This window comes from Microchirus variegatus (assembly GCF_963457635.1).
Source record: "Microchirus variegatus genome assembly, chromosome: 4".
NCBI lineage: Eukaryota > Metazoa > Chordata > Actinopteri > Pleuronectiformes > Soleidae > Microchirus > Microchirus variegatus.
In genome coordinates, this window is record NC_139805.1 from 12,610,410 (window position 1) to 12,635,077 (window position 24,668).

Here is a 24,668-nt window from a genome sequence, read left to right on the forward strand (position 1 = left end):
CGGGACGTGACGAAGCCGGGGGAGTTACTTGCTTGCTGGAGGCCCGTTAAACCATTGATAAATACAGCTTTCCTCTCAGTGTCTTCGTCGCCCGAGAGACGTTTGTACCCCAGCTCAATCTTGTCATCCTAGAACTCATTCTTTAAAAAATGTCCTGGCAAAGCTACGTGGACAACCTGATGGCTGATGGCAGCTGCCAGGACGCGGCCATTGTTGGGTACACGGACGCCAAATACGTCTGGGCATCGTTTGGCGGCGGCACATTTGCCAACGTAACGGTTAGTATGCTGTTTCTGTCAAAGTCAAAACGGAACGTAGGAGAACGAGGTTCATTGTGCATGTTGGTGTGTTTTTCTGCAAAGCCGGGCCTTGTTGAATGAAAAGAAGGCGAGCGCTGTGGTACACATGGTATCCGGTGGTCTCCCGCACACACATACACAGGATGCAGTAGCACGTATGCACCGCTGCGTTTTCATTTATCAATGGATTGTTGTTGGGGTGCTTTTTTAAAAATAAAATAGAAAGACAACCCAAGAACATCTGTCTGCTAAACTAATATTCATTCATCGGTTCTATTAGAAAAGGCCTCCGGATTAGCCTGCTATATCCCGATCTTGTAATAAACGGCACCAAAACGGGAGCTAACGGTGCTAACTTAGCATCGCTAGCAGGTTAGCCCGAGTCAACTCGCCCTCTTTGCTTTGCCTGTCAGGATGCTTAACGAATTCAACCCCCCTGGATTTTGACGACTTTATTGGTAAAAAAAATGGTAATAATGGTGACCATACATGGCGTGTGCAGACGAGGCCGCCACACCAACCCTGAGCTGTAATATGCTCATTGGTGGCCGACCGTTATCTCCATTCAGGCCGGTCACCCGCTGTAAAATCGTTCCGAGCTAACGCCAATAGCGCAGCGGTAAGTGTTGCTCACACGCGCTCTGGGCGTGCTGCTGTCTCGCTTTGCTACGCCTAGATTTTTTTCTCCTATTCGGGCTTCTGTGAATCACACCGCCCCTTACTTTCCAAGATGGCGGACACTCCCAGTTTCTTATTCATTTTGCTCACGGTGGCTGATCGAGTCTGACCCGGTCTTCTGTGAACATGTGCATCTTCAGCGGTATTGATGTAGACGCCCAGGAAATATGGACGCGAAACTCGTGGCAGTATTCGTGTCAATATATATTAAAATGATATATTAGTCAAACTGTGAACCGTTACCCGGTAATTACACGAGCCTCCATTTTGTCTTGTTAAATAATTCGTTTATGATTTTAAATTCGCGTGAATGCGAAGGTCATGTGAATGAGACATCATTTTGATGACGGGGTAGTCATCCATGCCGTAGATTAGTGACCTGTGGACGGGCGAGCCGCCGCTGGCTCACAGCGGTTGGGAGTGTCCGCATAGAGCATGAGCATGGGGCGATGTATCTGTTTCCCCATCATGTTGAACGTCATTTTAAAAACTGACAATAACTGTCGTCGTTGTGGGGGGGAAATACCGTCGACACAGAGCCAGTCGCATTCTTTCTATCAGCGTTAGCCGGCCCGGTTTAGTCCAAATCTGATGACTCACGTTTTTCAACGAAACTGGCTGTGGGTTTATTTGTGCAGCCAGGTAACACATTGTATGTGGAATGGTAACTGCGGTTCAGGTTTGGACGTAAATGCTTGTTAAGAACACGTAGTGTTCAAATTAATTAGCTTAATCGGGCTCCGACGTCCAGTTAGCTACGATGCTAACGTTATCCGAGCATGCATTCGTCTGGGTTTCCTCTTTTTGTCTCAATGGTTTCGTGTGTGCTATGAGTGTGCACTTCTGAAGTTGCAGGGCGACGCCTTTTGTTCTCTTATTTCTTATTTCAAACGAACGGAAAGTCGGCTTTGTATAGGTTTTTAATGACGGCAATGCAGCCAAACACCGTTTTGTATGAATTCTGTGTAAACTGCTGTGGTCAGGTTGTTATATTGGCGGTACAAGCCTTTAAATACTTTATTTTCCTCTTTTTTTTTTTTTTAACCAAATGACTTGATGGCATTAACTACACCGTTCATCCATTGCATTAAACATGTTATCTATAACAGTGAACGTTATTGCACATATATAATTATGTACACATGCCACAATGTCTAGTAGTAGTAGTAGTAGTAGTAGTAGTAGTATAGAGGCTGCAGCATAATGCCAAGTAACTGAGAAGTGTTAATGAACTGATAACGGTCAACTTCACTGACAAATGACAATCACTTTTTACTTTATTTCACAAATTTTAGTCCCATTGAATTCAACATGCAAAGTTGTGTTGTACATGAATAAAGTTATCAATGTCAAGGAATGTGGCATGTCTCTACTTGTGCAACATTCTGTTAATCTATATTTTTGTTTCCGCGATTTATATACAGAGCGGCAGTCCTTAAAGGCCATTTTTTTTGGAAACGGTTCGCACAGTGGGAAAATCTCTAAATGGCTACTTTTGCGTTTTTATGGAAACGACCAATATGTTACTTTGGTAAACGGTGATGTCTTAAACCCACCTCTCTTTTACGTGTGCATTTGCTGTTATATTCATCTTGCGTTTGGATATTGTTTAGTCTGTTAGCGTTTATTAACTTATTTCTTTCCTTAGTCCCTCCAACCCCCCCAAGGCTTTTGCCATTCTGTTACTGTGATTGTTTACATTGTAATGTACACTTATTTAAATCAAGATTTATATAACAAAAGTGTGTACAAGGTACATGCTTAATGTTTTCTTTTGGTATAGCAGTGACACAGTGCCATTGACAGGCCTGGCATATGTATTACAGCATTTAGAGTAGTTTTTTTTTCGGGTTTGGACATTTTACGGTTTACGGAAGACTTGTTCCAAAATGAAAAAAACTTAACGTTCCATTTCCGGGTGGATGGGTCCTAAAACAATTAAACTGATCCTAGTGTTTTGGTTGATTAGTATTGAGGTCATGCGTCTTCCAATATTCACCTTTTTTATCTGGCAGGTTCCCTGTATTCATGGATCATCTTTTAAAGCATTGTGACTGGCCTCACGATGTAAAACACTTGACACTGATGTTTCACTTAGTACATGACCATTTATACGAGTCTCTGTGTTCTCGAATCAACCAAGTGACATAAGCATTACCTAAATCTTCTCTAGCACTCTACTACTTGCTACTGTCGCAGCCTGTGTAATCTGGCTGCAATTTATTTCCTTGATTAGTCCATAGAATTGTTTCCCCAAACTCAATCTCTAATGTCCTTTGTCCACAAACCAAATACATTGGTGTGATGTTTAAGTGTGGAAGCACAAACATACAGAGCCACTAAAAACAATACTTCACTAATACTCTGTGGGGTGTTTAATTATTTGTTACATGGGGTCAAGGAAACTAGTAAATATTCCGTTAAGAAGCGAAAAAAAATAGTTTTAATTATTATTATTAATAAATAAAAAACTTGAAACTGTTGATCAATTAAAATGAACTTGGAAATCAATTATTTGTTGTGGTTCGAATTTGTAATACATTTTTTGTATGTTTACCCTTTGGGTACTTAGTTTCTGTTCTACTTTCATTATTTATGACACCTACATCTGCATATCTGTCTGTCGTATTCATTTATTCAATCTTGTACTGTATGATTAAAGGCTGTATTATAGGTCTATTTTACTTTTAACTGTGTATGAATGTGGTGTTATGGTCTAGCATGCAAAAAGACAAGGGAACAGATTCTGATTTGTTTTTGTACATACCTGACTTCTTGCTTTTATTTTTTTTAGCCTGAAGAAATAGATGTGTTAATAGGAAAGGACAGAGAGGGATTCTTCACCAGTGGGATGACCTTAGGCAATAAGAAGTGCTCCGTTATCAGAGACAGCCTCCAAATTGACGGTGACTGGACAATGGACATCCGGACAAAGAGTCAAGGAGGAGAGCCAACATACAACGTTTCTGTAGGCAAAGCCGGCAAAGGTGAGCAGCACATTTGACGTTATTGGCCGAAAAAGTTTCACGGTGCTACACTGTCAACATAGCCTGCTGTGATTATAGTGCCATTAATTTAGCATAGTTATTCATTATGTGTTGTCGATGCATGTGGTATAGATATTTAATGCACCTTTCCTCAATATATGACATACACAGCTTAAAATTTCACCAGATATCCCCCTTTAAATCATCGGCTGATGTAAGTGGAAACGAGTGCATTCATGTTGTATGTTTAAATATCCAGGGAAAAGTCAAATGAAGAGGTCTATTTGACTCACTCGTGCTCTAGTTGAACATTTGTAGTGGACTTGACATTGTCTGGTGAAATATCAAAGTTGAAAAGTATATTTTCAGCAGTTTTCCTCTTAATATTAATCTTATATCATGTAGATATACAATGACTCTATCTATGCCATTTATTCCTAGTTACTGAAGTATAAATTGCTGCAAAAAAGCAGCACTAAGGTACTGGACCAAAGGCCACAAAGGATTGTTTTTTGTTTATTTTAAATACATTGCTTTATCGGTATTTAAAATATCAACGGAAGTAACAGGTATTACACATTTGTATATTATATACCTTTCAACACGTATGTGCAGATTCTTCGGTCAATCAATAACTTAAAATACTTCTGAAATAGAAGAGTGAGATTCTGAGGGTCATATCCCAATAGCATCAAGGCTGATGAAATCTGGTACAGATTTAAGTAAATTAAAGATGTGCCTTTTTGGGGTTTGCCTAAGAGTTGTGCCAGTTTTCATGTTGCCTGTATGGGCCCCCAATGCCCCGTCCACCCAACTTTTCTCAGATGCGAGTAAAATACAGGTGAGACTGTTTGTCAGCTAATTTCACTGGGCCTAATCTTAAGGCCAGAATTTTCCAATCTTCCTAAACTGCATGCCTTTCTTTTTCCTGTTTAACACAGCCCCTTACCCACAAAGTATGAATCTGTTTTCCTGCTGATATGCTCCCACTCTTCTCCTGGTTAAATGCCTATTCAGTCACTAAAGGATCGTACATGTATTGAGGAGAGGTACCACGAGCATGCTGCTGTATCCTTGTCTGCTGCATTAGTGATGTTGGTAGTCTTGAAGCTTCACTTTCTTGATCCTTGTTGCTGGATGGTGCATATTGACTACAGATGAAACAAAGAGTTTTAGGTCATGAACAGTAACCCTGTAGTATAGAAGTCGTATGGATAAGTAAATAAATAAAAAAATGTGTGAAATGGTGGGATTTTGTGCTCATTGAGGTATTTCAGATCAAAAGGTTCTCCGTTTTCAGTGATCTTTGTTTAAACCAGAGCTTAATCATTCCTGCATCTTCCAGCATATAACTTCATTGGGTTCCAGCTCATTTGTGATCTTAATGCAAGGCCCTGAACAAGTTGATTTGGAAAATTGGCTCCATTTAAAAGATAATGAATTGGTAAACCATTGGTTTCACTTGCAGAGGAACTCTGTAGATGTTGATGCTTGTGTGCACATTTGATAGTTTGCATGTGTCCGTCACAGTTAATATCCTGCTATTTTCCGTTTACGCTACATGCATATGACTTAAAGCTGCAACAACGGCTGCACTGTTGTGATGTCACAAATGCTCCCTCTTAGTGGTTTTAATTTGAAACATTGGATACAGGAAGTGGTATCGGTAAACGGCTGTAGCTTGACACGAGTGTGAAAGAAAGAGGTAAACTGAGCGAGTCAGTCTTGACATTAGATTTTTCAGTCCCTGTTTATATTCACTTTGACTGTCTGCGTAGTCTGTGCATGCACCGCCCATGTGCCCTGCCTACTCTAACCCCAGCAGCAACACTGATGCATCTTGACCACCAGCAGCACTGATCAGAAAATCAATGTTGAGCCAGCGTAAACACCAAAGCTGCTGCTGCTGCTATGCTTTGTGTCACCGTCATCTTTTGTAGCTGTCGTCTGCCTGCTGCATTTGGGTCTGTGCTCTTCTCTTTTCACTTGTGTGATCTCCACACTTTCTCTAAATGTTCCTTCTGTCTCTTTTTCTTTCAGTCTTGGTCTTGGTAATGGGCAAAGAAGGGGTCCATGGAGGCGGATTGAATAAGAAGGCATACTCAATGGCAAAATACTTGAGGGATTCAGGGTTTTAGTGTAGTTTTCACGTAGCTGGCGTAGTTGAGGGAGAGAGAGAATAAAACAAGCAAAAAGGCAAACAAAAAACACAAAACTTGAAAAAACAGACAAAAAACATAACCGTTGAACCCATTTTCTTCTCCAACAGTCCTGTTAAAAAAATAATCCCAGGAGCATTTCTAACACAGCGTGGACTCTGTCCTCAACAGTTGAGCCCCACATTAAGTGAGGTGGCAGTGAAAAGGTATCTTTCTTTTTCCAGCCTTACTGTCACCATATTTGTTCATTTATATTGTTTGTTTTTTTTCCTTTTGTGTACTCTAGCAATGGTTTTTGTCATGGGGAAGGAAGGTGTCCATGGAGGGCAGCTCAACAAGAAAGCATATACGATGGCTGACTACCTGAGGAAGTCCGGATACTAAGGCAGCCTGTACCCAGCCACCTAGCAGCTCACCCTTACCACCCTGTTGCATTTCACACCACTTCCAGTCCTAGTTGGTAGTTTTGTTTCTCCTCTGCTTCCTCTCTCCTATTTGTTATCCCTCTTTTTTTTTTTTCATCTACCCCTAACCCCCCGCCCCCAACACACTCGCTTTTTATTTTAATTTTTTTACCCCTTAAAGCACTATTATTTTTTTAATTTTATTTCTTTTTTCCCCGATAGCAAATAATTGGCATGTTCCTAACAGGTTGTCATGACGAATCTGCTCTTGACAAAGACCAGCAAAACAAAATTCTGGCCAAACACCCGGACAGTGAAAGCAATGGCGTCAATTTAGAATAGTTTTCTCTTTGCGTCATGGTGCCCATAACATGAACCCGATCATACACGGTCCCTCCCTGAGCAGCCAACACCCTTTGGAGCACTTGAGCACTAACAAAGCTCATCATGTCTTCCTCTGTTGTCTCCTCTGACCCCCCCCCCCCTCCCCAGTGTGTCCAGGAGGGGAGACTTCATGCATATCTGTCAACTCTGGTTCCCCTCCACGTACCCACCAACCTGACACGCACTCCTGCCAAAATCGTTTTTTTTCCTACCTCCCATCCCCCCGTTTTACCCCGCCCTGTTCGCTCCACACAGGTAACACTACAAGACTCTTCTTCTCACTACTCGTCCTTGCACCCCCCCTCTCCCTTCAGACTCACCACTCTGTCCTGAATATGTTGTTGGGGCAAGGTGGTAGTGGTCCACATGCTGGTAGCCTCTCCTCCCACCATCACAGCCTCCCCAGCTACACCCAAACCCATGGACATTCCACAGTAACAACGGCTCAGGCACTTAAATCTGTTTTTGTTTGTCAGCACCTGTAATGTAATTTTGTTTTTTATTTTTAAAGGCTGCCATTGTTTTTGGACCGTAGATAACCCAGCATATAACCTCCCTGGAGTATGTCCAGTTTTTTCTTTTTTGTTTTTTTTTAATAGGACCAAGTGTAGTTGAAGCTCTGGTGTTGATGCATTTGTTCTAAACCATGTGAAGGATGACTGCTAACTTTTTTTCCAATGAAGGAAACACTCAGCAGACAGTTATACATGCATAGCATGGTTAAATACATGAAGCTACAGGGGAGGTAAGGGTGGGAGTATCTGAAGAATATTCTCATAGGTTTTTTTTTTTCTTTTGTTAGAAAACAAACAACTGCATTTGTACAAACCCATGCTGCATTGACAACTACAAAACTGTGGAATAAATTGCCTTCTACTCTATAGTCGTCTGAGCTCTGGGGTATCACATGGTCTGTCTACGGTCAGTACTGCTAACTGTAACGTCCAACTGAGAAAAAAAAAAACACTTTAAAAGTAGAAATGACACTCGATGGTATTGGTTGGAAACAAAGATAGTCATGGTTGTTGAAATGTCTGCAGAACCTGTGTATCCTGTGCCATAATGTAGAGAGATCTGTTGCTGTTGTAAGATGGATTTTACCCACTGTCCACTAAAGTAATTTCATTGGCACTTTTTTCTCTTTTTGTTTTCTTTTTTTGCTTCAGCTCCACTGTTTAGGCCTTGTGGGATATGTGTACTCATTAAAAAAATCCTGTTTCAAGTCCTGTTTGCTGATTTATGTTAATTTCCTTTTCCTCACCACTTTTTTCTTACATTGGGGATTTGATTTCATATGCATAAAACCAAGAAATGCCATAAATTGATTTATCACCTTGTTTACAGACAGATCAAATAAATTTATTCCAACCAGATAAGCGTTTGCTGGCATTTTTGTTTCACAGTGAATGTCCCACTCTTTATTGCCACTTTTTCTGTGGTTGGCTGGACACTTAAGACCGGAAGCAGCCAGCCAGTGTGAAAGGGGGATGGTGTTGATGTTTAGTTATGTTTGGCCTAATCCCAGAAACCAGGATTACCTAAGAGTGGCAGTGACACCTTGGTCCATCTGTGGAAACTACAAGCTGCAGGTTTTCAGTCCAGTGTTTCATGAGATGAGCCCCAGGATAAAATGTACAATTTCCAAAGAGTCAAACAGTTGCTGAGCGTTGTTTTAAAGTCGGTAACGCATTGTCGACTCTGTAGTTTGGAGCTTCTGCTGCAGTTGCCCAAGGTTCTTTGTTCCAAGTGAGTTTCAGAGTTCATTAAGACTTTTTCAGTCAGTCCAAGTCTATTTTTACATCTTAATCAGTGCATTAACTGCACTCGCATTACTTGCACATTATGGCTTTAGCTCAGGGTTTCTCACTCCTGGTCCTGGGGAACCACTGTCCTGCTCCAACACACTTGATTCAAATAAATGAGCCGTTGTCAGGCTTTAGCAGAGATTACTGACGAGCTCATCATTTGAATCAGGTGTGTTTGAGCAGGGAAACCTGACCAGGAGTGAGAAACCAATGCTTTAGCGAATTCATTTAATGTCTGCGTTGCAATTTGTAAAAGGTTAGCACTACGATTTTTCGAAGCTGCAGTCTGTTTCCACGTCTACCATCATATCAAAGCTATAGTAGAATGTAGGCTTAAGAAATGACTTGCATCTTGGAACACTTTGACTTGATAATCTGAGCTCTTAAAGAAATTGTGGTATAAACGGCAGGGATTTTAAACGAATTCAGATTTTAGCGTCATGCCATTGAGTTTAATATCTGATGGTGTCCGTAGATGCGTATGTGCTAAAAAAAAACTTTAGGTCAGTCATTATCGACATCCAGTTGTTTCAACCTTGTTTAAAAAATCCTAAGTGTCACTGTAGAATAAAGTAGGAACATGAGCCACTCTTTTGCATGTTTTAGATGTTTCCCTGGTCAAACACACCTGATTCAAAAGGTCAGCTCGTCAGTAAGCTCTGCGGAAGCCTGATAACGACCCATTTATTGGAATCAGGTGTGTTGGAGCAGGGAAACTTAAAACATGCACCACAGCGTATACCCAGGACCAGGAGCAAGAAACCCTGTTCTCAGGTATAAAAGTAGCATGAAATGCTAACTCAAATGAGCTCAATATTGGGCGTCATCATAGCCGTCTTATCCACTAATTCTACCCAGAAATAAACATTGTGGTTTTACATTGTGGGTAAAATGTAACTCTGAAATGAAATTTGACAAGTGTGGTGGTCCAATTATTTCCACAAGTATAACTGCAGTGTATCAGACTCGCACTGTAGCACGTCTGTGTAAAGTCAACAGGTCCGTTTTTCATTGTTATGAAACTTGACAGCCAAAGGTTTCCATGTTAAGTGTCATTTTTATTTTATCGAAGTGAATTCATATTGAGAAAAGACGAACGGAACGAAAACACAGACAAGATACGCCAACTTAAAAAGGCAACAGGATTTTCTTTTCGACGAAAAAATAAAGCCGTTATGGCAAAAAGAAGAGTTAGAATATTCACTATAAACAGTATTAAAATGACCTTAAACATCTACTACAAGGCCGATCAACCAATACCTGCTCTATATTAAATGAAGTGACAGGTCTGAAGCAGCCAGAGGAAGTTCATCACAGGCAGAGTGGACACAGTTGTCCCTCAAATGTGTCTCTTCACACTTGAATTTGTGACCCACGACGTAATAACGTGATGTCACGTGGCGAGCAGCACATTCTGTGCACTGAGTGCATTTCTCACTCTGGTTTGCCTCCAGTCACTGTAACAGATGAACTGTGGCGTAAAACACAGACGGGAGCAGCTCGTCCGTCTCCTTCATGCGTCAGACTCGAAAAATAAAATGGCAAAAAATTGCTGTGATTTGAACCGTTTCTTGATTTGATGGTCATGGATGCTGCATAGCGCTTTAAATAAGCAGAACATGTATGTACAGTAGTGAACCTGTCGGAGATAAATCAAACGTAAACACGTATCTTATAGTGATCTACAGTATAGATAGTACTTTTACTGAAGTTTGTGTCAGACAATCATTGGGACTTCTTCACTAAAGGAGACAAAACAGCAGTGTGTTGTCTTTTTTTTTTTATGAATTTACAGTGTACAGTAGGACAGTCTACTGTACATCAGTGTCATCATTCCTCTCAAATCTGTCAAACAGCCCTTTCAATTATTTTCACTCACTGACCTCCCGTCACACACGTGGGAATCAACATTCAAGCCATGATCAAGCTAAAAGTGAAATTTAGATTTGTATGTGAACTTAAGGATACATTACAATGTATTTAAAGCAGCAACAGAAGCAACGGTGACCCCCCCAACAAAAGTCTCTGCAGCTGTGAGGTTGGGGTGTTGCAAAGGGAGGGAGGGGTCGGGGGGGTTTATTGACCAACAATCTGTCAAGCTTTGGGCAGGTTGTGCTCGTGGTCGTGGCTGTCGGAGGAAGGCTGCTGCAGCTGCACCACCACGGTCTCCACGGTGACCTCCTCCTCGCTGTCGCTGCTGTCCAGCTCGTCGTCCTCGTACTCGGAGGATTCCTGGTCTTGCTCCGAGTGCGACGCTCCTGACATGGTCCCGAAGGAGTGGGCGCTGGTGGAGGCCAGGGAGCGCAGCAGCGGCGTGCTCTCCGACACCTCCTCGTTCTCGTCGGGGCCGCTCTCGCCATCCTCCGAATCCGACTCCGAGTCGCCCTGTGAGGGGATCACCTTCTGTTTACACACCGGACAGGTCTTCTTGGTTTTGGTCAACCACGGGTCCACACACTTACTGTGGTAGGCTGAGGACCAAGAGGAAGGAGTTATTCACTGGCTTATTTGACCACAAAAGAAGTGAAGTTTGACTCACCATGAGAACACGGCAGGACTCGGAGTTTGTCTCCATCTTCATATTCGTCCAGGCAGATGGCGCAGACATCGTAGTTATCTCCTGGGTGGAGAAAAAAAAGGGTCTGTAGGTCAGTGATGTATTTGGCATTAAAGAAGACATTATTATACCTTATTTCTCCAAGTTAACCTAGTTCTCTGGTGTCCTAATGCACATGTCTGTGACATGCTTTGGTCAAAATACTTTAAATATGAAACACCACAGCAGTTCATCCTGCCAAAACAGCCCAGTTCAGAACGCTCGGTTTTGAGTGCCTGTCTCTTTAAATGCAAATGAGACATAGGAACCTATGTCTGAGGCTCCGGCAGCTAACAGCAGTTAGCATTTGGAAAAGCCATCATTTGCCGACTCTAGCCGTCACATTGCAGTCATATATAAAATGCATCGACTGGACACGTAAATCCTCTGAGGCTGGAAGTTTGTGTAGAACTCCATGCTGCACTGTGGAGCCAAGAATAGAACACTCGGTGGACTTCCGCTCTTCTGGATACTATTGCCCTCGCCTGCACTCTCATGGTTTTTAAGGACAAAGCAGAGACAACAATTCCAGAAACGTATCATTGCTACGTCACAATAAGTGCGGAAGTCAACATTGTGTGTTTTATTTCCTGTACTTAGACTGAGGTGGACCACAAAAACACGAGTGTGTCATTTTCTTTACACACTTCGCCTACTCAAGTATTAAAATGATTCAAAAGTTGATTTTGCATAATGTGTCTCCGTTAAAGGTCCAGTGCGTGACATGTAAGTGGGTTTACTGACATAAATTAAAAATTAAAGTAGTACCTTTGTTTTTAAAACCTTAGAGCAGGGTTTCTCACTACTGGTCACGGGGAACCACTGTTCTGCATGTTTTCGGTCCCCAACACACCTGATTCGAATAAATGGGTCGTTATCAGGCTTCAGCAGAGCTTCCTGACGAGCATTTGAATCAGGTGTGATATTGATATTGATATATCTCAATGATATATGATATTTTCAACGCCACCATAGTTTCCCTGACCTGCCTGGGGAAAAACAGGGTGAGTGAAGGAAGACACTAGATCTTTAATTAAGTTAATTTCTCTTGCTGAGTGGAGGAGAATATTAGATTATCACAGAATAATGATATATATGTGATTATATGGTTCATCTTTGATTAGATTTTCACATGAGGACATGGGGTGGATGTGGGGGGTGTTACAATTAGTTGTAACACCTTCAGCTTTTATTCAAACAGTAACCAAAACAACTGGCCACAGCTATTCCATTTTTTGGTATCGTTCCCCTGGGTTACCAGAGTAAATGGTACGGTACAGGAGGAGTTAGAACCATGACAGTCAGCTGATTGGGCGACTGAAAAGCTTCACTCCCTTGTGACCGGTGTTTCTTCAACGCCCGCAGTCTATTCTCATACATGTCCTCCATTGTTGTCCATTGTGTCGCGTATGATGTCATTGTCCGATGTCGAGCTAGGTATATTTTGCTGACGCGGCCTTCAAGCACTGTCTACATCCCACCTAACAAGTAAAGGTACTGTTCTACGTCGAAAACACAAGCCTGGCCGAGTGCTTTACCGTACATATTGTACCAAACTGAACCGTGCCATAATGGAAACACGGCTTATTACACGTTTGTCAACGGTGAACTCCAGTTGAGCTCCTTTGACTTCCCTGAATAAATGATGTTGCGGCACACGCACAAACACCTCCACCCACAGGGAGAATCCCTGTGAAGATGCCACAACTTCACTGCACTGCACTTTCTGACGTTGCAGGAAGTGCAGCGTCTTTGTGAACAAGAAGCTCAGGAATGTATCGACACACACTTTTCCTGCCCTTCCACTTCCCGGGCTGAAGGGAGGGAGGCTAGGAGGGGAGCAGAGTGGGTCGGTGTGTTTATGTAAGCTCTAAATGAGCATGTTTTCCCTAACTGGGCTTTCTGTGTCTGTGCCAGTGCTGCATGTGACCGTATAAGGATGGAGTTCACATCGACCACGGCCTCCTCTTCCACTCCTCCTCCTCCTCTTCCTGGCTTTCTTCCGTTTCTCTCTGAGTGTCAGCAGCTTAAAGTCAAGATCTTCCTCTTCACAATTTCAGTTCTTTTCTTCCCTTGCTCCAAAATCACACTAATATTTAGTCATTTTACCAACAATGTTCCTCCTGATCTTCAGACATTATTACACTCCTCCATCTTGTCCTCTCTCTCTCTCTCAGAGCAGCGTTGGACAGTCGTGGTGAGGCTGAGGGAACGTTTATGCAGGCATTGATCCAGAACACACTCAGGAAATGCTGAACTGTGGCACTGAGCTATTCTGAGTGGAGCAGAAAACAGTGGCATCCTGAACTCAAAGACTGCTCTGGAGAGATAATGAACGGAACTGTGTGTCATGTGAAATATTTATAATACAATGACGTGCTTGATAACCAGAAAAAAAAAAAAAAAAGATACCAGAGGAGCTTTCGTGAGGTCACGCTTCTGTCACGGCCGTCGTTACTAAGCAACCGAAACCTGGGAGCTGCTGAGATGACAGTGAAGTTGCTGCAGCCTCACTGAAATAATTAACACATTCAAGTGAGGGGGAGAAATGGATTGTGAGCACCACGTTCCCCTCACAGCAGCTTTACTGAAGTACATGAGGTACTGCAGTGTATTTGTTGCTACCAAAGTATCACTTCCTAGTAAATATAGAAGAAGCACAAGCAGTCCAACTATTGTTAACCCTTCTGTTACATCCTGTTGCCGCTGACAGGATTTGGCATGTGTACTTCTCATTAATGTAACTCCTCGACCGCTTACAATATCTAGAAAATTCAAAAAAATAGGCCTTTCGCCCTATGTCGGCTGAAAATGGCACAGCAACCACCACGGCCCTCATGTGGAGGATGAAACGGTATGAGATGAAGATAAAATGGATACCAGAAAGCAGAGGAATAGAGATTTGCGCCTATATACCTGTCATTATGGTAGCCCTCAGGACTTCCGCGGAACGACCGCCCAATCGCAGACAAGATTGACCAGCTTCTCAGGACCCTAATTCCCAAATTCCTAAATTCTATAGCCATAAAATCAAAATACATCCAGACAGCCTGAATATCATGATGGTCATAAGAGGGTTAAACTCAAAGGTGAGCAGGAAAATTAGTCAGTTGTAAATGTTCAGATTTATGTTCTTGATTTTAGTAGAGACTTGATAAAAGCAGAACTCCAGGTTGTTCACAACCTGTCCAATAAAAGCTGAAATGAAATGGAATTGCCCTTCAACTTTCCACACACTGATCAAGTGTTTAATGCGATCTGTACCTTTTCTGATGTCTCGTCTGCAGTCGATCGTCTCCAGACAAATGTTCCCGGTGAATCAATGCGTCTGATCATGTCTAAAAGCCTTTAGTACTTTGCTTTTTAAATGTAAACACCAGTGAGTAGACTGTATCAAAGACTCCACTGTGGACATGACTGGCTCCTTATTAATTGAAGGGCCGCTGACCAGAGATCAGCTTAGTGATGTCATTATGGTGACTGGTTCTTGTGAGTACTTTTAATGTGAACACACTTTCCTGTCTGGTCTTCGTGCTTTGGGTCGAGTCAGTTTATAATGTGGGAGGTAAACTATGTGTTATACTTATACTTTTTTTTTGGCTGTGCCGTCTACATTAATTGATGCGGGAGATCTCTTGTATTTACGTCTTCAAGCCCGTAGTACATCTTAAAAAGGACTTGTGAGCCAGTTCAGCTCTTCCCCTCCTCACTATGTTTCATTAATCAGCCAGTCTGGCAGAATTCCTCGCTCTCGGAGGATCCACGCTGTCCTACTGAACTTCAGCTGAGCACTGAATGTGTGTGTGGCAGAGAGAGCGAGAGAAGGGAGAAAAACTGAGTAAAAAGAAAAAAAAAGTATGTCACTGCTTGAGCCAATCACATGATGGCAACTGGCACTGAGACCAGTGGACTAAGAGAGAGAGGGAGACAGAGGGAGCTCCTCTGTACTGACATCAACATGCCTCACACAACGAGCCTGAGACACTGCAGCTGCTCCTCTGTGTGTGTGTGTGTGTGTCTTTATTAGGACATATTTTGGTTCAAAACCCTCGTTGTGAGGACATTTCAGTTGGCGCTCATAAATCCAAAGGGTTTTTGAAGGTTAAGACTTGGTATTACATTTATTTTATGTGCAGGGTTAGAGAGTGAGGCGTGCAGTTGAGATGATTGAGGTGAGAGTAAGCAGCTGGGGGACGCATTACGTCTATGAATTATCACAACTATAGAGAGACAAATGTGTGTGTGTGTGTGTGTGTGTGTATACTTGTAAGTGTTACCTCTCTTTACGACCTTTTCTGGCGAAAACACTCTTCATAGAGACCAAAACCTGGGTTTTAATGAGGCGGGACCTCATTTCTGGGGGTTAAGTTTAGGTTAGGGCTACGTCTGTCCAAATGAGCGAAAGTCAACACGGTGTCCTGAGAAGAAAAGCTGCACAAATGTGTGTGAGTGTCTGCTTCCTATACTTTGGAAGCAGATGTCTGAAGGGAGTGGTGGTGTGACTCATCAAACAGGAAAGGATCAGACTTCAGGTCAGGAGTCAGGCGGACAGTCCGGCCTTTCCGTCTGAACGAAGACTCCAAAACAATCCCCCTTGTTCCCTCTGCCAGCTCGCAGTTCACTGGGAGTGTGAGTGTGTTTATAATTTCCATCGCTTGCTGGACGCTGGTTGCAAGTGAAACTTGCTCAAGGGCTAAAAATGACAGTCAAACGTCAGGCTCTTAAAGCCTAAGTGGGGATGACGCAAGGTTCTGCAATAAAGCCAGAGTATAAGTCACGTTAATGGCAGGTCTGTGGTGTATGCCAGCAGCCATGGCAGCTGCTATTACATAATCCTGTACATTGACACAGATCTTTAGCTGCGACTCAGACAGGTATTGTGCGTCGATTACATGGCTACCATGGTTTTCATTAAGGCACCGTGCACCATACAGACTCTCTTTGTGTCTTTGTATTTGCCAGAGTTCTTGCTCATACACAGCCCCAGTATGCAAGGTGTGAATGAAATACATGCTCAAATGGGAGCAACAACATTTTTTTAAATGCTGTGGGGGGAAAATAAACTGAGTGTTTGTAGAGGTGACAGAAATAGCAGATGTCTGATTTTTCCAATCTCATTTCCAACACAGTAGTCCACACTTTTCTCAGCAACGTGAAGCGAGCATCTAGTGGTGATTGTCAGAACTGCGGCTGCATATTTGTACAATGACTTCACCGTGCAAGTATGTGGACTCAATCCACTTGTGATCAAATCTCTCTGGACAGATGTTAAAGGCCCAGTGTGTAACGTTTAAGAGGGCGTATTGGCAGAAATCGAATATCCTACTCATACGTATGTGTGTATAAGTGTATAATCCCTTTAAAATTGTTCTTTTCATAGCCTTAGATTAAGCCTTTTATATGTACTTCATGCTTGCTTTACAGACGCCTCTATATGTTTCTATAGCAGCCAGAATGGACAGGAACAGCTACAATGTGTGTGTTATACTATGCAAACAAACAATAAAGGCATCCTTCCTGGTATGTGAAGGCCACCGTCGTTCCCTGACATGCTTAGAAAAGAAATATCACGTCTGAACAATCACAGTAAAGCACACCACACACTCTCCCGACCTTTGCCTTTCGAATTAAGCAAGATTATGAATTGCACCTGTAAAACAGCCACACCAACACAGCCTCACAGTGTTCCTGTTCACTATAGCTGCATCTGTTTAAAGCCCCTGAAGTCCAAGCTCAGCATTATCTACTGTAGCTGAGGCCAAAGGCACCATTGGGCAATAGTCCCACTCTGTGCTGCACACAGAACTGGAGAGAAAGTACTCAGAGAGCACAAACCTCTTCTTCATAAGAAGTTATGCTTCTCACAAACAGACAAACAAATGCTGCTTAAAACAAAACCTTATTGACAAAGGTAATAACTGAAGGTTCAGGCTTGATGCCTTAACACTTGTTGGAAAGAGAAGTAAAAAGTAAAGTCTGTGACTGTGTGGACAACAGGCTGTAATCATGAAATGATGCTCTGATGACCTCTGTGATTACATTCCATTGGCTGCCAATGAAATTAAATCAGAAGTCTAGTAAATAAAAAAAAGAAAGAACAATCTGGTCCCCGAGCTTTGTAATTGTAGAGATATTGTCTCTGTTGCCAAATGTCCACACCAGTCCAACAGTGACAGCTTATGAAGCAGAGAGCCTCAAACAGGGATGAGGATCTGGTTACAGAGGCCTCAGACACTTACTATTTTTTTTCTATTTCCACACCAACGTGTACTCTTCAGACCTGAGGTGGACTCAAATGACAACAGATGAGGTTATTTATCCAGTTCTACACAATTTCCTCTGGAACCACATGACAGGGTTTCATATAACTTTAATCACATGCAGTTGTTGTCGCACAGACCCGAACAACTGCATGTGATGTGGTTTATGTCACCCTTTAAGTCAAAAGCAAGCCATCAGCATCTCTTGTGCATTATTAGAGCTTAGAAATATATATAAAATTAGTGGTATTAACCCCCACCAATAAATAAATGGGGGAAAACAGTATATGGGACATTCCGGAGACACCAGTCTTGTGTTGTAAATGCACTTCACAATAATCTCAAATGACATTTATCGGTGTGATTCATCCAAATGTAAAAGTCCTCTAATACGATGAAACATCTTTCATGAAAGCTACTTCATCATTATGTATAATGATAAATAAGAAATTGAATATACCACTGTTATGGATGTTAATATGTGCATGTGTGAATAATCATTATGAATAAGCCTTTTAAAATGTGCTTTTTGCAAGGTGCCATCTTGGGCTGCCGTATTTATACGACAGCCCAAACAGACATGTTGACACAGAAGCTTACGACGCACATGAAGACCATTTTTTCTGACATGCAAAGGCCACCATACACTCTTAGAAATAAGGGTCCTTCTTCAAGGGCTGAGGTTATACCTAGAACCATTTTGCTTCTGAAAAACCCTTTCCTGAGGAAAAGGTTTTTCAAGGGTTCTTGGTAACACTAATAGTTCCAGTAAGAACCATTTTGATACAGAGAACCCTTTAAAACCCCCTTTCCGAATAAGGGGTTATGAAGGGGTTCTATGAGGAATCCTCCAAATAATAATATAAATGTTCTACCTAGAGCCAAAAAGGACAAGCTGAAGAACCTTATATGGTTCTACTTAGCACTTTTATTTCTAAGAGTGTAGTTTCCCTGACCCTAGTCTAACCCATGTTCCTTCCTACAGGAGCCCAAACAGACAAAACAGCTCTATTTTGGTTGCTAAATTTGTAAAAGTGTAGTGCTCACTAACAGATTTGAACAATCTGTTGTTTGCACATAGGAAATATTGCATATTTTACTTCACTTCATGGAAAACAGTACATTTTAGAATTGTTGTTGTTTTAGTTATCTGGAAAATAGTCTGCCTATGACCCCTGCCCTTCGTCGAAAGTTGTTCCAAGCCTAAAAAACATTCACAGCAGTAAAAATCAAGAAAGAAGATCAAGAAAACTTGGATTTAAAGGATTAAAACAGATGCAGTACCATGTCGTGATATTCTAAGTCTCCTCTCTGCAATAGTAGAAGTTATGGAGGAGATTTTGTGAGAGTCCTGTTCTCTTCAGCCTTCTTGAAAAGTAGAGGTGTTGCTCTGCCATTTACAATGAAAGTGGAGGTTTGTGCAATCCAGGAGAAGTCCTCACTAATATTCACTCCCAGGAATGTGAAGCTGCAGACTCTTTCCACAGCCTCACTATTTATAAAGCCCTGGCCTCAAGACAGTTCTTTTCTTCCTGTAGTCCACCACAATCGTCTTGGTCTTCCCGGTGTTGAGGATGAAGTTACCGGTGAAGCATCAGGCTGCCAAGCTCCTCACCCCGTGTGATGTCTTATCATTGTCAGAGATCAAAAGTAATGACTAATGTTGTGTGATCTGCACATTTTACGATGGTGTTTCTTGCTTGGTTGGCTTGACAATCAAAGAGTGCGCACAGAAGCGGGACTCAACACTCACCACCAAGGAAGACCAGTGCACAGGGTGATGCTGGATGATTGTGTCTTTGCTTTACCTAACATTCTGTGTAGACAATTGGTCAAGAGGTTCACAATCCACTTGGCACAAGACAGTGTAGGCCAGGGTTTCTGACTTCTGGTCCTGGGGAGCCACTGTCCTGCATGTTTTAGATGTTTCCCTGCTCAAACACACCTGATTCAAATGGTCATCTTGTCAGTAAGCTCTGCTGAAGCCCGATTCCAAACCATTTGAATCAGGTGTGTTTGAGCAGGGAAACATCTAAAACATACAGGACAGTGGCTCCTCAGGACCAGGAGTGAGAAAGCCTGGTGTAGGCCAAGGCTGTGGAGTTTGCACACCAGTGTATTTGAGGATGATTGTGTTAGTCACTGAAGAGCATTTCTGACGTTGGCATTTGGTTTATCCAGGTGATCCAGTGAAAAACAGACTGATTGTTTCTGTTTCCCTGTAGGCAAAGTGGTCCCCAGTTGCAGGGCTGGCACGATTAATATGTGCCACAATCGGTTGTTTCATTCATTTCATTTCATGGTGTGATGAAACAACCATCGGCCATTTTGAAGCATTGAAATTCAAGACTTGGCCTACAGCCCCACTGAGCTCAAGACGTTTGTTAACGCTCAAATCAGGGCACACTTCTTGCCAAGCTCCAGAGAGCAGGGTTTAAAAGGTGATTAGGTAGAGATTTGGTGTCCCCTTCTTGTGTCACTAAACACTCAAGACTCAGCTGACAGAAATGCAAAAGCCTCAAGGGGCGGCGTTTCGTGGACATCTGAACTCCCTGACAAGGTTGAATGAAGCAGTTCCTGGTGGAAACCCTGAGTCAGAGTGGGTGCTGCTCGCAGCCGCAACCACCAGTGCACAGAAACCGCAGATCCTGACGTGACAGAAAAAAGCTATCTGAGCAACACGTGCTACTTTTAGCTCTTCTGTCGCATGTGCATCTGTTAGTGCCAGGCGGGGAGGAGCAGCTCGGCTCATAACCCCCTCAATTAGCAGCTTTGCAAGACTGCTACTTATCATGCACCACCCATCGTCTATAAAACAGGCTAGTGTTTCCCTCTGGACAGCTGATTGCAGTCAGGGGCTTTCCAATCGGCAAAATACAGTTGCAGGAGGAAACACAGCTGACAGAAAACAAACCACAGATGAAACTCACTTGACCATGGTACAACGTTGATTTGCATTGCAAAACAATACCCAGTCTGACCTTTGTACCTGGACTGAAAAGGAGGGCAGAAGGAAAACTAAACTAAAATGCTTACATTCACACATACTATAGGTGTGGAGATTTGTTGATCTTCTCCCCTCATTCATCTAGTTTACTATAAAATGTCCTCTTATTTTCCTCCCAATACACCTACTGTACATGTGTGCATATGGCTTTCCATCACTGGCATGACCGAGACCACATTCCAAAGCATCTGTCATGTGTCTGCTCTCAGAGGAGAGGAACTTTAATCCGGCACAGAGAGAAAAAAAAATCAAGTCCACATTAATCCGATTAGCTCTAAGGTGCAGAGTTTGAGGGAGGAATGATGAGTCTCTTCTGGGCTGAATCGTGTGAGAAAACAGCAGGACAAAACAACATATGTACATCTCTCTGATCAAGAGCTTCGCATTTTCAGCAGAGGCTGCACAACAGAGTTTGGGTGAAACAAGAGTGAAACAGTAAGCTGATGCTTCTGTAGATATGAACTCATCAGTAACACAGTCACACACAGAATAATTCAACAGGCCTCATTAGTCCCACTGTCACATGGGACACCAGCAAGCACATCCACTGACCTTGAGAAATGTTCACTGACTCTACAAAACAGTATAGATTTAAACACAGGTGTATCACACACACACATATAGAGTAATCCAAGTCCGCATTGTCCACAGTGTTAGAAATCATAACCTTGGATTAACATGGAGCCACACTGTCACTCACATGACCAGATTTATCAGTATACAGTATGAACTGCTCTTCTAAAACAGCCAAACACTGCTTCTCAGCGCTATCTTACCTGATTTGAACTTGTGAATCGGAAGTTTCTTGAGCTGATCTTTGCGCAGGCGACTCCTACGAGCTCTGTGTCGATCCTGGACAAACTTGGTAATCTGTCAAAAGCAAAAAAAAGAGAGAACATTGTCTTAAACTTTAAAATAAGGGCACACACACACACACACACACACACACACACACACACACACACACACACACACACACACACACACACACACACACACACACAGGTTTGCACACTCATTGACTTCCATTGTTTAGGACAGTCTAAACAAAGCCTTATACCTAATCTCACAATTCAAATTCCAGTCCTAAACAACCAGTTCTTTTGAAAATGACGTTCTGCTTAATATGGACCAGGTTTTAGTCTCCATGAGGACTACTGGTCCTGACAAGGTTAGTGTTTATGCCAGAAAAGGTCGAAACACACGCACATTTGTGCAGTATCCTAAGTGAGGACACTCAGACACAACGATAGCCTGTTACTCTAACCTGAACCATCACAACTAAAACCCAATTCTAACCCTAACCTTAAAACCAAAATGTCCTCACTCCTGATTAAAAGTTTTCTGGTCCTCACAAAAATACACCAACAAGATCACACACAGACACACTACTTGTCCAGGTACTGAGTCCATAAACACTGTGATTATGATGTCTGTCTCCCAAGCAACACAGTTACATAAGAACAAGTGTAACATTTCAGGCTCAAATTGGATGACAGCCTAACAGTGAAATATTATTTCCACAGGCAGGTTCAAGATGGGTTTCCTGACAAAGAACCAGTTTCACCACAAGAGTCCTTTTTCTACTGAAGTTACATAGAAACCTTACAGCAAGCATTTAACAGTGTTGCGGGTTCACAGGAGACATTTTTCTTTACTTCACTTCTTTGTATTCAAATTTGCAACTCAATGTACCAACCATGAAGACAACAATGAGGATGAGGCAGATTCCCGCGATGATGAGGAAGGGGATCAGGTAATATTCCAGCGGCAGGCTGAAGTCTGGCATGAGGACCACATATCCCCTAGAAAAACAAAACAGAAATGTTTTTATGTCAAGGAAAATGTGATCTCTACCAGTTTCATTTGCTCCCGGCAAATATTTTGAAGCCGTTGTAAACCTGAACAGAGGCTGCGGTGTTGCAGTCATTGTAATTTAAGATATTCTTTTTGGTTTACAAAGCTGCAGTATGACAGTTTCTTCTATTAATTAAAATACATTTCACACTGTGAATAAATGAGGTCAAAGGCCACAGAAATCACTGCAGTGAATCTGTAATTTAATCTGTGATTGCTGATTCAATACACACTGACAAAATGTGTTAAATATGCTATGTTAGGCGTAGTATTTACGAATGACCTTCATAGAGTACTGTGCAAAAGTCTCAGGGCACCACCTGCATTCTTGTTTTTAATGTATATTACATTACACATTATCAAGCTGTCAATGAGTTTCAATGTATACATGTGTATGTAATTCTCAAGCATATATTTTTCCACAAGAAACAGTATGACAAACAAAGGTTTTATCAGTAACATTAATGAGGGTTCAACTAGAGGTTTAAGAGTTTAGGGTTGTGCTGTTGTTCAAGTGTAAGGGTAGGTCATGGGAAATACTGCATACATGCAGTTGAGAAATAATTACACCTTACGATCATTATAGCGACTTTTCACAGTGCTATATATACAGTATCTGACACACAAGCACAAACAAGCACATCAGCACATCAGCACAACCAGCTGATCTGAAAGTGAAGAAATGAGAATTTACTGCTGTGGCTCTTCTGGACTCTTCTGACAGACTGAAAACATTTCATTACCCGATTATCACATCAGCAGCAGCAGCAGTGAAAACACAGCTTTGACACATTACAGTGCACATGGAGGCAAAGTATTTGATTCAGCTTGAGAAAGCAATGAATAAACAAAACAAAGAGTTTAGTGAGCCAGCTAATTAAAAACAGTCATTGCTTCATGATGTGACACTGACTGAAACGTTACGAGGAGAGCCGAGCACAAAGTGCTTTCAGTTATTCTGATGATGGGCAGAAAGACGGGATTGGAATTCATTTTTTACCCCTTGTCGTATGTGTAGTCGTCTTTCAGAGAATTGGCAGTCGCCTCGCCCACAAACACAGAGGGAATATCAATCTGCTTCAGAACATCCACTAAAAACAGAAACAAAAACAGCTTTTTTTTCATATAGAACTGCATGTGAATGAATAACATTGAATAGTCTTATCGCTTCAACGTGGCATATAAAAAACGATCTACCAGAGAGATCTCTGAATCCATTGTTCTGACATTGTGAGGTCATTTTATTTAGTGGCATAAACAGATGTATTAAACAACTTGTGTTTAAGACTTCCTGAAAAAAAATGTCTGGTTATAAGAGAAAGAGGAGACCTTTATATATTATTTCGAGGAGCGCCATTTCAATTTCATATTCTAATGACTACTGTTTACGATGAATATTAATGCAAGGCAATAAAACCGTCAACTTTTGAACTCGGCTACAACTCCCTTTGAGGAAAACTACTCCCCAAACCAAGCTCGGTGTTAGTGTCCCCCTTACTCCCATTGGATGTCAGAAAACTATGCTGGAGCAGTGACAACACAGACTCATGCTCAGGGAATTCTCTGGCACTGCAGGGCATCACATCCTTCCTCATTCAGAGACTTTAAACGTGGGCTTCCGGGCTGAAAGACTGCCTTTCCTTTCCTCACAAAATAAAGGCAGAAGCCCTTTAGATTTTTTTTGATATATTTAATTCATCAGTTTTCCCATCACTGTATATTGTTATAGTTTGTTTGCATTTCACAGTTTTTTGTCTTGTGTTTATTGTTGCATATGTAGACTACTGTATATGAAACCAGTCGTTTTAGATGAAATTAATAATGCAGGGTCACATGCGTAACTGGACATGTGTGAATGTTAAAGCGATGTTACAAAGTCTGTTGTTCTCGCACACTGACAATACAGGCCTTCTATTGAAGAATCACGTACAGAGAGAAAACAAAAGGTACAAACTCTTTAAGCAACATGCAACAATGGATTGGTGTTGGAGTACAGAGGAGGGAGTAACTTACGATCATTTGAGCCCATGCTGATCAAGTCATCAGAGTCCACATTATGAACAATGGCTGCCTTGTATCCTGCTTTCTGGGCATTGAGGACCTGAAAGGAAACAAACAATTTGAAATCTTGATTGTTGAATAGGCATGTGTCAGATAGTGTGTCAAACCACAGCAACATCAAACCACACTAAACATGACACAGAAATAGATGCCAGTTGTGGTAAAGAAGGG

The 24,668-nt window shown here is 42.0% G+C and overlaps 2 protein-coding genes across 3 annotated transcripts in view; one reads left to right on the forward strand and one right to left on the reverse strand.

Moving 5' to 3' along the window:
* On the forward strand, window positions 1-8,257 carry LOC310926378 (profilin-2-like). Of its 2 annotated transcripts, none has more exons than XM_083888499.1 (3): window positions 1-278; window positions 3,772-3,964; window positions 6,005-8,257. In XM_083888499.1, exons 1-3 carry the CDS (start codon window positions 150-152, stop codon window positions 6,100-6,102), a joined length of 420 nt encoding a protein of 139 aa, XP_083744625.1. In that variant the 5' UTR covers window positions 1-149; the 3' UTR covers window positions 6,103-8,257. The 2 variants fall into 2 exon arrangements, with proteins under 2 accessions (XP_083744625.1, XP_083744624.1); XM_083888498.1 differs by having other exon boundaries at window positions 6,410-8,257.
* Window positions 8,258-9,823: 1,566 nt separating this feature from the next.
* rnf13 (ring finger protein 13) overlaps window positions 9,824-24,668 on the reverse strand; it is a 40,874-nt gene continuing 26,029 nt past the window's right edge. Inside the window, exons 5-10 of the mRNA XM_083888445.1 lie at window positions 24,450-24,537; window positions 23,437-23,527; window positions 22,279-22,384; window positions 21,356-21,449; window positions 11,256-11,336; window positions 9,824-11,187 (exon numbers count right to left, since the gene is read on the reverse strand). Coding sequence (XP_083744571.1) covers window positions 10,811-11,187; window positions 11,256-11,336; window positions 21,356-21,449; window positions 22,279-22,384; window positions 23,437-23,527; window positions 24,450-24,537 — 837 coding nt within the window. The 3' untranslated portion in view covers window positions 9,824-10,810. The remainder of the gene's footprint in view (window positions 11,188-11,255; window positions 11,337-21,355; window positions 21,450-22,278; window positions 22,385-23,436; window positions 23,528-24,449; window positions 24,538-24,668) is intronic.

Bases quoted from the DNA above. Each gene is read 5' to 3' on its own strand.
- LOC310926378 (XM_083888499.1), top strand. From the start codon at position 150: ATGTCCTGGCAAAGCTACGTGGACAACCTGATGGCTGATGGCAGCTGC. The intron at 279-3,771 runs GTTAGTATGCTG...TATTTTTTTTAG, and splicing joins GCACATTTGCCAACGTAACG to CCTGAAGAAATAGATGTGTT. The intron at 3,965-6,004 runs GTGAGCAGCACA...TTTTTCTTTCAG, and splicing joins TGTAGGCAAAGCCGGCAAAG to TCTTGGTCTTGGTAATGGGC.